The sequence below is a fragment of the Pelodiscus sinensis genome, chromosome 30 (genome assembly GCF_052426305.1).
Source record: "Pelodiscus sinensis isolate ZL-2025 chromosome 30, ASM5242630v1, whole genome shotgun sequence".
Taxonomy (NCBI): domain Eukaryota; kingdom Metazoa; phylum Chordata; order Testudines; family Trionychidae; genus Pelodiscus; species Pelodiscus sinensis.
In genome coordinates, this window is record NC_143081.1 from 7,124,548 (window position 1) to 7,140,151 (window position 15,604).

At 52.4% G+C, this 15,604-nt stretch overlaps 1 protein-coding gene across 1 annotated transcript in view; it reads left to right on the top strand.

Annotated features, from left to right (window-relative positions):
- Nucleotides 1-15,604, top strand: part of LOC149521081 (Fc receptor-like protein 5) — a 203,585-nt gene that overhangs the window by 180,106 nt on the left and 7,875 nt on the right. The window contains exons 6-8 of the mRNA XM_089774211.1: nt 10,251-10,262; nt 10,733-11,026; nt 11,675-11,997. Of these exons, the coding sequence (XP_089630337.1) occupies nt 10,251-10,262; nt 10,733-11,026; nt 11,675-11,997 (629 nt within the window). The remainder of the gene's footprint in view (nt 1-10,250; nt 10,263-10,732; nt 11,027-11,674; nt 11,998-15,604) is intronic.

The following is a 15,604-nucleotide window of genomic DNA, read 5'->3' on the forward strand; positions in this document are numbered from 1 at the left end:
CTCTGGGCACAGATCCCTCGGTGCTTGTCAGAGGCTTTGGAACTAAAACAGAATCAGAGGAGAATGGAGCTCAAGTGGGGAGCAGCAAGAGGGAATGACCCTGAGAAAGCAGAATCTAAACTCAGCTTTGTGTCTGATTTCAGAATGTGCGTGAATCCTCGGCTTCTACCAGGGCACAGGGTGAAAACAGACAGAAATTGTCTCTGTATTTAAATACACATTGCTCCAGCAGAGAGTCATGAAGATACCTGAAAGTTTAAAATTATTTTACTCCTTCCTTAACCTTAACTCTAACCGCAGCCAATGACCATAGCACTCACCACAGTGCTATTGTCTAGCCCTGTCCTGTGGCCACAACCCCAATCACTCACCCAAACAATCTGGAGAAGAATTTGGGCCCAGAGACCAGAATTCTTGCTTGGAACAAGGAGAAATTCAGATTCTCTGCTCCACCCTCCACTTCCTGTGAGAGCCTGGACCCCAAGGGTGCATCTAGACTACATTTCTCTTTCGAAAGAGGAATGCAAATGAGGGAAACTGAAAATGCTTATTTACAAATCTTGCACTTCATTTGCATAATCTCTTCCGTTTGCTTTTTCGGATGAGATTTTTTTGAACCCCCCCTGCATTCTAGATGGGGTTCTTTCAAAAGAAAACCCCTTTTTCAAAAGAAACCTTAGTCATGAGAAAATGAGGTTTACAGGTTCTTTCAAAAAAGGGGTTATTTTCTAAAGAACTCTGTCTAGACTGCATTTTTTTTTGAAAAAATCTCTTCCGAAAAAGCGATCAGAACAGATTATGCAAACGGAGCGCAAGATTTGTAAATCAGCGCTTCATTTGCATTTTTGATTTCCCTCATTTGCATTCCTCTTTCAAAAGAGGAATGTAGTCTAGACACACCCCAAGGGAATTTGGCATGAAGGGGTTTAATCGGGAAGGCGAAAGTACAACTGAAGTTGCAGCTAGTAAAAGATGTGAGGGACGAGGAGGGTTTCTATAGGTATGTTAGCAACAAGGAGGAAGTCAGGGAAAATGTGGGGCCCCTACTGATTTGGGAAGGCAACCTAGTGACAGATGAAGTGGGAAAAGCTGAAATCCTAATTTTTTTTGCCTCTGTCTTCACAGACAAGGCTGGCTTACGCTGAAATGAGATCTAGGGTGAGAAACTCTGATTTGTAACAACATCTCTGAGTGCACTAGGCCTCCTTTGTGTGTGTTTGTTTTATTTTAGCTCAGTATCTCACTTGGACCTGCCTGGTATCAGCCACAACCACTTAAATCCCTCTTTTTATACTTAATAAAATCACTTTGTTTATTATCAAAGCCAGTGTAAATAATTGTTCCCTAGGGGGAAACAGCTGCTGTTATTCATCCCCTTTACTGATGAATGAAGCCGACTTCATGAGTTTTCTCTGGGTAAAACAGATATACAGAGTAAGGCGGATTGATGGTGGTGTGGTAGTTTGTGGTTGTTAATGGTTTAAAACTATTTACCCTGATTACAATAGTCTCAGGGGGGCTGCCGTGTTCGTCTGCAACTTTAAAAACAAGGCCCAGCCCTGTAGCACCTTAGAGACTAACAAATGTATAAATAGCATCATGAGCTCTTGTGGGCAAAACCCACTTCCTCAAACTCTGCTCCCCTGAGGAAGTGGGTTGTGGCCATGAAAGCTCATGATGCAAAACGTGTATTAGTGAGTCTCTAGGTGCGGCGGGAGGACGTGTTGTTTTTAATGAACAGTTATTGACTTGACCACATTGAAGGACCTGATGGGAGGTTCCAGCCCCCAGCCACATTTCACCCTCCTCTTCTCTTCCTAGGGCCGTAGCAGAGCAGAGCAGCCAGGGCTCCAGCTGGAGGCAAGAGGCTGCCTGTGGGCAGCAGGATACCCTGGGTGCAGAGTGGGGCTGTGCAGGCAAGAGACAAAGCAAAGGGAGGGAAGGGGACATGGGGACAGCTGGCAGCCCTGGGACAAGCTCTGGGACCACAGATTACACCCATTATGCTGTAATTTCAGTGGGCACAGAGAACAGTGGATCACCATCCTCTTCATACTATTGGCTTAGGAGATGGCCAGCATGTCCCCCCTCAGCCATGGCACCTCCAGACTGAACATACTCTCCTCTGGACCCGCCCCAATGTGCCCCCATGTGTCTACACAACTGGACACACCCCTGCAGCTGTGGCCTCACCAGTGCAGAGTAGAGCAGGACCATTATCTCCCTGGTCTCTTCTCGTTCATACACCAAGAATGCCAGTAACCTCCTCTCAGCAGCAGCATCCATGCCCCCCTCCCTCCCACCATTGCTCCTTCCTCCCCCAGCAGGGCTCAGAAATCACCTCTGTGCTCTTAGCTCTCCCGGCCTCACAGGCCCCACGACCCAGTCGAAACACAAAGCCAAGCCTGCTGAAGATGAGCACGTGATGTACAGCGAGGTGGTGACAACCCGCAGCCAGAAAGCAGCTAAATAAGAGGGGAATCCCCCTCTCTGCTCCTCTGCATCTTCTCCCCTCCTCAGACATTCACATCCTGAACGCTCTATACCCCACAGCCCTTGTATGGCATGTAGCAAAGGGCTCACCCAAGTCACTGCTGGCGGAATATTTAGCCAACCAGCATCTTGGTAGGTATCATGGAAAAACTGGCAGCATCCTGGTCATGAATATGACTGTGTGATGTGAGCCTGGGTTGTGTACTCAGGGCTGTGCATGTACCTGGAAATATGCTCTGAAGATTCTTGAGAGGCAAACCAGCCTGATTCACATGAATGTGGATTTATGAGTTTATGTGGATCAAGTGAACTGGCAGCTAAGAAACACGACATGGCTTGTGTGCTGCTTTCACTTCTGAGACCAGCGCTTGCCTAGGCTGCAGGGACTAGCTAAGAACTGAAGCCTCATAACTGGAGACTAGGCCAAATCCCCTGGGTGTTAGTTTTGCTCTATGTCAGTATTCAACTTATAAGAATGTGTTTAATGTTTAGAGTCTGCAAAATGTGTGTATGTGGCTGCCTGCAATAAACTCACTGATCATGTCCATACCCCGTGTTATCAGGTGATATTTAAGTGTTTGTTTAACTGTAAACACCCACACAGTCCAGAGAGAAGCGTGACCAAGTGAGAAATACGAGTTTGCCACAGGAAGTGCGGCCAGGTGTGAAAAACAAGTTTGCCACAGGAGGGGTCATTTCCTGCCCAGTGAATAAAGCCCCTAGACATCAGACAAACAATTGTGAAACATCAGAGGAGAAAACACTTTGCTGTTTGCTCTCCAGACCCATGAGCTGGAGATGAGCAGGTAGCTTGTCCCATTCTCCTGGTCTCTGTGGAAAAGGAATAAAAATCCCGGACAAGAAGAAACTAGTTTTAAGCTGTTTGAATTCTGAAGGGCTCGAGACTCTGAACTGAAGGCAGAGATCACCAGGGCTGCCTCCTCTTTCTACCCAGAGAGAGTTTTGATTAGACAAAAGTCTCCCTCACTCCTCAGAGTCATGTGGTGACTCATCGCTGTCTATCCGTTTGCTTGTTTTAACCCACAGATCACTCGCTTATTCCTTTCTCCTAGTTAATAAACCATTAGAGGGTTTCTCACAGCTCTGGCTACTGGTGTGATCTTTGTAGGATCTAGGGAACCAAATGATCTGGGGGTGTGTCTAGATTAGATGACGGAGCCATGTAGATTACAGTCGTAGGCATAGGGATATGCCTTAAATGGCTTCAGTTAAATTTAAATGGCTGGCGCGCTGTGGCATGAGGTTTACCAGGAAGGTCAACAAATGCCTTTGATGTCGACGGGGGAGCATCCAGACTAGCGCGCTGAGCTGACAAACAGCTGATCGGCACAGCGCACCAGCCATTTAAATTTAAATGAAGTGTCGATTATTTAAATCACCACTTCATTTCCCTATGCCCAGTAAACACGTCTACATGGCACCGTCGATGGAGCCATGTAGTCTAGACATACCCTAAGGGACTGGTGTTTAGGGCCTGGAAGCAACCAACATGTGATGTGATTTTTGGTGTCATTGACCAATGTCCCTAGTTCCTGTGTGTCTGGGGCAAGATGGACTAGAGAGCCGAAAGGGAATAGCTATTACTCCATGATTAGGCTGTTACAACGACCCAGGAGTTCACATTTTGATCCTGGCTTCGAGGAATCTCCTAGAACCCAACAGTAGTTCGGGCCAGTGTCTGCCCTGGCTGTGAGAGTTGCTCTGAGGTTAGGACCCATGGTCATGAGCCGCTTCAGACAGAGTGAAACGCCCACAGAAGCACATTTGCATGTAAGGCAAAGGGACTGTGATGAATGGGAGGGACACTGCCCTGTTCTGGGCAGCCCAGTCATTTGGTAACTTGAATTGCCTGTAAGGGTTAAACCCACACACAGTGGTGGAGCCGACTGAGTCAGCAGGAGGCCAGGCTGACTCACAGCAAGCCCCAGGTCTGCAGCCTGAATGGCTGGATGGCTGCTAATTAGCAGTTCAGGGCCAGGCAGTAAACCAACCATTAACGAGTGGTCCGGCCGGCTGCCCCACAGATCAGGAGCCCAGGTCCTGAGTCAGGCAAGCCCACAACTAAACACTGAGACTGTGGTCCTAGGGCTCCACCACCGTTCAGTGTAGGGATGGGCACTGGTTTATCTGAATTGTATGGTCACCCAGCAAGCAGCTCAGCACTTGAAACAGGGGATGATGTTCCCGAGTGAGAACCTCAGAGAGCTCCAAGTGATCTCCTGGGGAGAGCACCTGCTCTCTAGAGTGAGTTTCTCACATGCAGCCATGAATGGGAGCCGACACACGGGGATTTTTCAGGCTGCTGCTAGTTACCAATTCCCCACCCCCACCACTGCTGTGTTTGTTCCACAATAACCACGTCCCTGTGTTTGCCTGGGGCCCCTTTAGGTTTTACTTTCACTTTCTCTTCATCTCTTCAGGCATATTGTGAGCCTGAGCTCCTGGACCCACTGTCAATTGGAGAAATGTTCCAGCCCCTGCTCTGGGCCGTGTCCAGTCCCGCTCCTCAGACCTGCTAGACCCCAGTGTGTCTGCGAGACACCTCCCAGCTGGACTGTCTGCCACTGGGAGCACTTGACTGTCTGTGTTTGGGATCCGCAGCATTGAGCAAGTGTTTGTTTTCCCTTATTCATGACAGAATTTCCCAGGGGGATGCACCATTTGGGCCCAGGGGGGATCCACATTCTCCACACCTGGTTTCACAGGCAGCTTTAATTTTCAGAGGAAGTTGGACCCTCTTGGATGGGATCTGTTCTAGCTCCATTCACTGGTACGTAGCACACGGGAAACCCCTTCTGGTGAATGCAACTCTGGCTGGTGCTGTCACAGTGTCTGCTGCCTGCATGTCTGGGGAGCATGTTCTGCAGTGAAATCTCCTGCACGGAGCCTTTTCTCTTTTCACACATTGTTAATACCACACGTGGGTCTGTCTCTGGCCAGGGGCTCCATCTGTTCACCAAGAGTTTTCTTCACTCTGTGCTTTATGCTCCATGATGCCATGAGGTGTTCGCAGGCCTTTAGAAAATGGTCTCTCTCTCCTGGGCTCGTTCCTTTTTGACTTGCTATTTGCTTCAAATTTAGTCAGTATCTGACTTCCTGCTTTCACTGTGATCACACTTAACATTGTTGTAAATGACCAAAGCTTTCTGCTCCCGACATTTTGTCTCCTCTGTGTCTGTGAGTGATAAATTCAATTCAAATACATGTAGGATTTGGTTTTTTCCCCAGTTGTCTGCTGCATTGTCTGACAGTGTCAGACTTGATGGAGGCTGCACATTTAGCTTTTTTGTGGTCAAGCTATTTGTGTTCACCCAGCACATGCATAAGTATGATACATGGGAGTGGTACCACTATTATCCCCCTCCTGTTCTGCAATGTGATTTGTCCTTTTCATATTTGTTCATTTTTTTAAATTGTATCCTTTGGTATATATGGTTGTGACTACTTTCTTCCACTATTTGATCTGAAGAAGTGGGTCTGGCCCACGAAAGCTCATCATCTAATAAACCATCTTGTTAGTCTTTAAAGTGCTACATTGTCCTGAATTTTGCTTACTCTATTCTAGACATCCCAGACAATTGGTGAATGAAATTGCCTGCAAAGGGTTAAACCAAGAGACAGGGGATATCCAGGGAGCCAGGAGAGAGAATGGCAAGACAGTGAGAGATTTGAATAGGAAACCGTGTTCCTCCTGCTTTAGTTTTTATGTGAATTCAGAGCCGGAGCTGGGCTAATGGACTAAGCCAGGAGTTTTCTGCAATGTCAATGTCTAAGGAAAGGCTGAACCTTGGAACCGCAGATGTGAGTAGAAATGGGAATGTTGAGTAAGACACAACCATGTTACTTTCTAATTGTGTGGTGTGGGTCATCTTCTCTGTGCTTATCCTATGTGACCCCGGATCCTGATTTCAAGGGAAGCAATATCTGGATTTAAACTTCCTTTTTTCAGTTGCCCTATAACACACAGCAAACAAGTTGTCTTCTTCGTTTTGTCACTACAGTCACCATTTAAGGACTGTGATCTGATTCCTGTGCCCTAGAAGGCAGGGGGCGGGGGGAGGTCTGTGTGAACATGACTGAAATGGAAGGTCAGCTATTAAGAAATTACTCTTTGATTTCGTGATCCCTTTTAGTTCTATACTTCTATGAGCTTATGAAACAGAATGGAGGTTTTAACACAAGACACTAGAGATTATCTGTGGTGACCTGGGCCTGGGTTCTCCACCCCCAGCATCCAGTGCACATCTCTAAACACCTCTATTCCCTTAGGAGGGACAGTCTGCATTTTAATCTTCCAGAAACACACGCAGTGACCCTCTGGTGAAGCTTGTGGCTTATTCAGGGTCTTGGAGCTGGCAGTGGGAGGCTTCTTCTTCCTCATCAGTATCCTCAACTTCCTCATTGCCCCCTGCTGCTCCTAGAGCCGGGGAACTGTCTAGTTCTGGGAAGGGCCCTTCATTCTGTGCCTGGGATTCTCCCCACAAGGTGATTCCTTTGGGCTAGAAACACCAGGCTCAGCCTGGAGGAGGAGACCCAGGTCTGAGAAACACCCACAGGATCCAAAGGGGCTTTGGGCACCACCAGCACTTCAGTGAGCAACTAAAATGCAGCCGCATCCTGGGAGGGTCACGGCCGCCGTGTCACAGCCCTGTGGTCATTGTGCTCTTGAAGATGGAGCTTTTGAGCTGGGTCACATTAAAGACTGTCCCTGGGGGGGAACCACCCTCCTCCCCCGCACCCAAAGGCCAGTAAACTATCCTCTGGTCAGCACAACTCTCCATCCCTCCCTGGGCTCCATAATCTGCAGCCCCATTGACACTCGCCTGGGCTCTGCAGGTCGTCAGCTGGTCCTGAACAGACCAATGAGTCCGAAGACTTTCACCCAAACTCAGCAGCACTTCTCCTCCATCTGCTGGAGGATCCCGTCCACCTTTCCTGGGGCTGGACCCAGGGTGCTGTGGTGAGACGCTGAGATCTTAGATGCCTCTGAGCTTCTTTAGATGCTTTTGTACCTTGGATTCTTACCCATGGCCCTGCACAGGGCCTCTCTCCTCAACCCTTTCCCAGCCAGGCTCCATCTCCAGCTGGGCATGGCCCGGCCTCCAGCTCCTGTTCCTCCGAGCGGGGTCAGCCCCATCCCACAGGGTCAGAGTTTGGGGACTGGAAACCCTCCCAGCCCCGTCACTCGCTGTCTGTGCCAAAGTTCCCTGCAGCCCAGCAGAACATCCCAGGGTTATTTTTAAACACACGACAGGGCCCCAGCTGGATCTGGGCCTGGCTGGAGAGTTGTCACCAACCCCCCTCTGGGGTCAGTGTGTTGCGTCTCCTGCAGTCGATGGGGCCTGGTAGAAGGTAGAGTAACTCAGCTGAGTTTCTTTTACCCCAGCTGCATTCCTGGCCCAGCCCCAGATCTGTCAGTCACTAGGGGCTGCTGGTTTAGCTCCTCCCCCAGTATCAGCAGTGGAAAATCGGCCGCCGTCCCCCACACGCCCTGTGCAGCGAGCACCGAATTCGGTTACGCCGCTGAGCTGAGCGGTGACCACACCTGAGACTGTGACTTCCTCTGCCTGTGTCAGAGGGGAGGGTCCCATCCCCCCCCCCCCCACAGCCAGACGGGGCCATTAGCTGAGCTGAGAACCCAGCTCCCAGCCCAGAGTGACCAGCTCAGCATGGCGCTGCCTCTGCTCCTGCCTCTGCTGGGTAAGTGCCCCCCTCAGCTCCCAGCCCCTCGGTGTGTGTCTGTCTGGAGACTCCCCTCCTCTGCCCACATCCGTCCCCTCTCCTGCACCCCCAGCTCCTCCCCAGAGCTCTCACCCCCTCTCTGCTCTTCTCCTCCAGCCTCTCTCCAGAGTCTCCCCAGGCCGGTGACCCCCGCAGGTAATGACGCCTCCTGACCCTGCTGAGATGCTCACGGTGGGCTGGGAGGACTCAGTCCATGGGGAGTGGGGATCCCCTGCCCTACACATGAGGCTGATTAAATGGTATGGAAGGGGGATTACCAGGTGCCCCCATGTCATCCCCTGGGGGGGTCCAGCAGCCCCGTTCACAGGTGTCACCCATTGAAACTGCAGCTTCAGTCCAGAGCCAAGTTCATGGGGCAGAAGAGCAACCACAGCTGATGCCTACTTAGGGCACCAGTTTGGGGCTGTGTGTGGGGGGATCCCTCTGCCCCAGCTCTCGGCTCCCGCAGAGGGCTCAGGGCCAGGAGCACAGACCCAGCACCACAACCCAGGACACAAAAAGCAGGTTTTGCTGAGACCCCAGGGAAGAGGCAGTGAGTGGAACAACCCACCCTCCCTACCCCATGTCTGGCCAGCCCTCCTCGCTTCTCTGCAGCACCTTCTAGCTACTGCTGGCTGGCCTGGGGTTGAAGCATTGGCAGAAACCACCCTGCTCCTTTTGGCCTCCTCCTTCCCCCAGAGTGTGGGATCTGGAGCTGCACTGGTGGGTGAAGGCCCCTCCCAACCTGCCCTCACCCCTCCCCTGGATGGAGAGGGGGAAGGCTGGGGATACTGGGACACATGAAGGAACCTTCCCAGCCAGGTTCTCTCCTGACGCCCCTTGTCCCTGCTGGGACAGGCCGATTGTGTCCTGATTGCTCCTCGGCACCATCCCCTACACAGCTCATCTGTCCCTGGGAGAGGGGAGCAACAGGTTGGGGGCAGGGCAGTGTCATTGGGAGTCGCAGGATGTGGGGTGCAGGAGTGATGATGCAGAGACTTGAGGGAGGAATTTGCCCAGCTGTGCAGAAGGCAGGTCCATGTTCTAGGAGAGACTCCAGGAGCTGAGCCTGTTCAGCGTCAGAAAAGGAAGGTTTTGGGGGGACTGAATCCTTGCCCAGAAGTTCCAATGTGGGGAACAGACACATGACAATGGAGGGTTCTTCAGGTGACGAGACAGTGATTCTACACCACCCGGTTTCTCCACAAATCCAGCTGGGAATGAACTTCGGGTTTTCATCATCAGGGGAGAAGTAATGGGACATGAGAGAGACAGAATCAGCCGTGGGTTATTTGCCGTGGGGTATTTCCCAGCATGGGGGCAGGTGCTGGGCAGTGAGCTGCAGCTGGTTTCTGTTTATATTTTCCTCTCACTTCTCATTTTCCCTTGATTGCATCCTGGCCGCTCCCTCTGCGCTGACCCCTCTGCCTCTGTTCTAGATCTCCTGCCACCTCCTACCCTCACAAGGAGAGCCACATACAAGGCGTATCCCCCCGGGGAGCTGGTGAGGCTCATGTGCTCCCCACCGCACGGTGAGCAGGCTGGGGGATACAGATTCACCTTTCAAAAAGGGCAGCAGGGCCTCCTCATCCCCACAGCAGAGCCCTGGCTAGAATTCTCAGCTGAGAGGGGACGGGCTGGGTCCTACACCTGTGCGTACTGGAGACAGGATCCCAAAGGAGCAAAGTCATCTCGGAGCAGCAACTCCATCTCCCTCACAGTGACAGGTGAGCCCCTTTCCTGCTGTTGGGTGGGTGGGTCACTGGGAATCTCAGGCCCATCCCAACACATCAGCTTTGGCCCCTGCTTGGATCAGGGCCCCTCCTTGCCAGGGGGGCACTGCTGCAGGGAAGCTCACAGCACTGGACGCTGAGCCGGGCACTGTCAGGGAGACCCTGAATGAACATTGAGCTGCCTGGATTTTCCATTGTGATTAGTCTCAGGAGAGGGATTGGTCACTGTCCTGTTCCCCACCCCACTGCTGGCACCAACACCCCAGCTGGTGAATGGGCGAGATCCCAGCAGTGGTAAAGAGGATGGAGCTTCCCTGGAGTCACTGGGCCAGGTCCCAGCTGGAGTGTGGGAAGCTGCCTGGGGGACACAGAGGGATCTGCAACATATGGCTGCCTTCTGCCCTTAGTGCTGGGTATCCTGCCCTTTGCCTTCTGGGGGCAGCTCCCTCACACCCCCAACCTCCTCTGTGCAAGCTCCTATGCCCCAGCCCCTTCAGGCTGAGCTGGCCTGAGCAGGAGATGCCCCTCAGTTCTCAAGCAGGGAAGGTTGGTCCCACTGGATTCCCAGCAGGGAGATCTCTGCTGCACAGTGTTTGCATGGCCCAGCAGGGACGTGGTTCCTGGGCATGGGTCTGACTCTGGCTTGGTCTGTGTCCAGGATCCCTCCTTCCTCTTTTGGCCTTCACTGGTCCTTCCCCTGCCTCTGTGTCCCCGGCTTCCCAAGTAGGAAGCATCCCCTTCCCTGACCCCCTTCTCTTTTCCAGCCCCCGAGCTCACCGTGTCCCCACAGCAACCTATCTACATCACTGGGGAAGCCGTGACCCTGACGTGCTCAGCTGCCGGGGCACCTGCTGTTTCTGGGATCCGGTTCTTCAAGTATGGCCAGAAAATCCACTCCAAGGAGCTCCCATCCCCTCAGGACAGTTACAACCTCTCCCTGCAGCTGTCGGGTCTGTCTGGATCACAGGTCGGAGCGTACAGCTGTGAATTCTGGAAGACAGTATCTGGGCGAGAGCTCCTATCCGAGACAAGCAGCCCGATCTCCATCACAGTCACAGGTGAGTCCCCCTTTCTCCTGCTGTTGGCTGGCCCAGGGCAGGGTATCTTCCCATGATGCCCAGGGTGAGACAGCTCCACACAGGGCCACTCAGGTCACTTTCAACCTCCTGGAATATCACCCCCTGGTTCCTGGAAGGTTTGGGGTCCACCTGGAACTGGTTAACAGCCTCCTCTTTAGTCAGTTCAGTGGTGCACCCGGTACAGTGGAAGGAACATTCACTGGTTCAGAACAGGAACTGCAGAGACACTGTCAGGGGTGGGAGGGAAACCTGCAGGTCCAGATGCGAGGGGCAGGGAGAGCCCTGCCTGGGGAATGGTCCCTTCACCTCCTGAGGGGAGCCAATCAGACAGGGAGTTGCCGTGTCCCCAGACAGGGAGATGAAGCTCAGTGTCCTGCTGCCCTGAAGTGCAGGAGCCACCGTGTGAAATTAGGAGCTTTGTGAAAATTCCTCCATCCCAGCAGCCCCCATTGTGTGTGAAGGGGCAATTCCCATCCCTAGCCCGGCCCTCGCTCATGTCTGTGAGGAGCCCCCCAGCATCCTGATGTGAACCAAGAGCTCTGGAGAGAGAGTCCAAGTCAGCTCTGGGTGCACTGAACTGTGGGCACCATCTTCACTTTCTCCCCTCCCCTTTGCTGCTCCCCACAGACCCCCCTCCCCAGCCAGTGCTGAGTGTGGATCCCCCGTCTGGAGCGGTGAGTGAAGGGCTCCCCCTGCTCCTCACCTGCACGGCCCCAGGGGACACCGGCGAGAGGAGGTTTCATTTCTACAAGGACGGAGTTGAGTTTGTCCCCAGGGATGCAGGGTCTGAGATCAGCACCATGGAGCCCGGCTCCCGCTCTGTGAAGGGCTCTGTGCTCAGCATCCCACGGGCCAGTCTCAATCACAGCGGGGAATTCACCTGCGGGTATGAGGGCAACGTGAGCGGGAGGTGGGTCCTGTCCCTTGAGAGCCAGGCTGTGAATGTCACCGTGGATGCCACCGGGACAGGTGAGACACCCCTAATACCTTCATTCAGCTCCCTGTGTTTCTCGCATGGGAGGAGACCCATCCCTGGGACCTCTGCTGTGAGTGGGAGGTTGGATCAGGCGGCAGACTCCATGTGGAGATTGAAAAAAGGGGAGTTTGAAATCTCCAGATCCCTTTCACAGCCTTTCTAGCCATGGTGCTTTGATGGTTCAACTCTCCGAGGGGCTGTTGTTGGTGGATTTACCCTTCCCATGCCCATTTTAGGGATGGGAAAAGGAGGCAGGAGAAGGACTGTGCTCCGGGGACCTGCACTACAGCAAGCAATGGAACCCCCATAGCCCATGCCCCAGGCAGGCCCGTAACCCCAAAATCTTCCTTCCTCTTTTTGGCATGAGGAGGAAGCTGCTACAGATGGATCGTGCCATGGGCAGCAGTGAAGGGCTGTCACAGGATAGTTGTTGCAAGGGCAGATTCCCGCGTGGGCCCCGGACTTGTTCCATGGTGGTCCGGCTGTTCTCATTTGTCCTCCCTGCCTTTTCTATGTCTTCTGTATGAATTGCCTCACTGAAAGCCAACGAAATTCTGCTGATAACAGGCGGCATCTTGCTTCCAGCTGGAGCCCTGGCTGCTCTGATCTGCTACTGCCGTAGGAAGAAAACAGGTGAGTGAGAGGTGGCTGTGACCTGCCATCTGTGCATTGGTCTAGCCAATAACTGTTCTGTCATGAGCAGTGTAAACAATTTCAAACCATGATCAGCCACAACCTAACATAGCACAATGGGGAGGGGGGGTATGGAGAGTAAATCCCAACATGCCTGGCCCAGGATATATCGAACTCTGACTGAAAAGCCTCTCCAGAAAAAGACGACCGAGTTCTAAAGCTCTTAGTAGCTTTTCAAACGCGAATTGGTCCCTGTTTGGCTTCTCTAACACATGATGCCCAATAATCTGCTCTACGGCTGTCTGATTTGAGACAAATACCCCTCACACAGCACTAGTCAGTCAGGAAAGAGGGGAAACCCTGCAACTCTGAGCCTAGAGAATTGTTGGCACCTTCCTTCACTTCCTGTTCACTCCCCAAATCCTCAGATGCTGCTTGAAAGACAGAAAATCATTTGTCACAACCTGATTCTATGTTGAAGTGGGAAGGTCCAGGCATTGCCACAGCATCTGAGCATCCCCACAAGCAACTGGCTCCATTTCACAGGCGGAGACATGAGGTGTGAGCCACAGTATTGACAGGACTGAGGTGGCCAATTCCACATGGGTCCAAGCTCACATGGGAAGTGGGGGGCGGAGCTGAGAATCTGAGTTTCCCTTTGTACCAAGTAAGAACTCTGGTCTCTGGGCCCTTCTTCGGGAGCATTTTGGGTGAGTTGTTGGGGTCGTGGCTATGGGGCGGGGTCATGGCAGCAGAAGAGCAATGAGGTTAGAGATGATCATGAAGGTCACTGACTGTGGTCAGGGTTAATGTTAAGGGAGCAGTAAAATAATGTAAAACTTTCAGGAATCTTCCTGGCTCTGGACTGCAGAAATACACATCTACACACACGTACAGAGATATTTTCATGTGTTTGCACCCTGTGCCCTGGTGGAAGCCGCAGACTCACACACGTACTGGAATCAACAAATACAAAGCTGAGTTTGGCTTCTGCTCTCTCAGGGTCACACACTGGTGGAGTCATTCCCTCTTGCTGCTCCCCACTTCAGCTCCGTTCTCCTCTGATTCTGTTTTAGTTCCAAAGCCTCTGACAAGCCCCGAGGGATCTGCACCCAGAGAACACGCCAGAAACACGAATCCCAGTCGTCACAAAAAGCGACCCAAAGCCCCAGGTGCTGGGGTGGAGCAGGTGGAACAGGTAACGGGGCTGGATTGAGAGAGTCAAACCCCCAACGCGGTTCAGCTGCCTTGAAACTGCACAGCTGGAATCTTGTGCCCAGTCCTGAGATGCAGCTTCCTCTCCGGGGCGGGGCAGGCAGAGAACAGCCCCAAAGGGAAGCTGCCCGGGGTTTGTTCAGGCAGGAGAAAGGGCTGAGATTTGGTCGTCCCTTCCCCATCACTCCAAACAGCCACGGACTCACAGAAACGTAGGGCAGGGCCGAGACAGCAAGTCTTCTAATGTTACCCGCTGTGCTGAGGTAGCATTAATTAAACCTTCCGTGGACACTGAGAACAGCCGGTCACCGTCCTGTGTGTAACGTTGTCTCAGAAGGGTTGTTCTGTCCTCAGCTGTCTCATCTCCTGACTGAACAGGCCCCATTTGTGCACCTGTCACCTGGATCGTATTGTACAAACATCTGGTCAGTTCGGTCGCTTTCCTCTGGGGTCTTTGCAGTTTGTCCCCATCTTCCTTCAAGTGTGATGAACAGGCCTGGACAGGGGGTCCCACCTGAGCCCTCACCAGTGTTAAATTGCGAAGGGTAATTCTCTCCGCTGCCTCACACACAGCACTCCCGTTCATAGAGCCCAGAGCGACGGGAGAGTTTTTCCCAGCAACTTCGTTCTGTTGCACCAAAGACAATTTGGGCTCCTTTTCCACAGTGCTCCTGCCCTGCCAGTAAAACTCAATTTTTAAAGGTGCCTTTTATTTACCTTCCTACCTGGAGGTCTTTGCCCCTCCTAGAAGATATCAGGGCACTTCTCCAAATTTTCTCAGCTCACTCTCACTCTGTCCTCCAATATCCTTGTAACCCCCAATTTCATAGAGATCCTTCCTAGTGCATCATTCAAGCACTGAATGCCTACACACCCCTCCCCCTCACTGTTTCTCCGTCCTCCCCCTCCAGGGCTCAGAAGTCACCTACGCACACATCAAGTTCCCCGCCTCGGACGCTCACAGAAGTCAGTCGAGAAACAGAGCCCAGCCTGCTGCAGAGGCGCATGTGCTGTACAGCGAGGTGGTGACAAAGCCCACCCGGAAGGCAGCCAGATAAGGAAGGAGACACTGTCTGCATCTCCCTGCGTCTCTCCCCCCTCCCTTGGTTTGCTCTGTTAGACTTACAAGAATGTCTTTAGTGTTAAAACTTTGTGAGATATTTGTGCATTAGGGTCTCCACTGATATTGGCCCCACCCCACACTCTAGTGTTATTTTTAAGTGTTTGCTCTGAAACTGTGAACCCCGGCACAGCCACAGGATGACGTGTGAAGTACAGTAGGAGTTTGACGGGGAGAAGCGATTTCCTGCCCAGTGTAAGAAGGACCCAGACAGCAGACAAACAATTGTGCAGCAACAGAGAAGAAAACACATCTCTGATTCCTGCCCTGGCCCATGAACTGGGCACAAACATGTGAACTTGTCACCACCTCTTGCCCCTGGGGGAAGGGATTCCCACACGCAGCCAGGGCTAAAAGAGGCGTCACCTCCTTTGACACTAAAATGCATGAGCCTGGAATTGGTGGGTTTTTAAGGCCGATGCTAGTTACCAATCCCCCCCGCCCCTGCACTGCTGTGTCTGTTCCACAGTAACCAGGTCTGTGTGTTTGCCTGGGGACCCTTTACGTTTTACTTTTTGTTCCTCCTCATCTTGCTCAGACAGAATGTGAACCTGAGCTCCTGGGGCCGGTGTCGGGGGAGAAATATTCCAGCCCCTGCCCCCCTCCTCAGGCC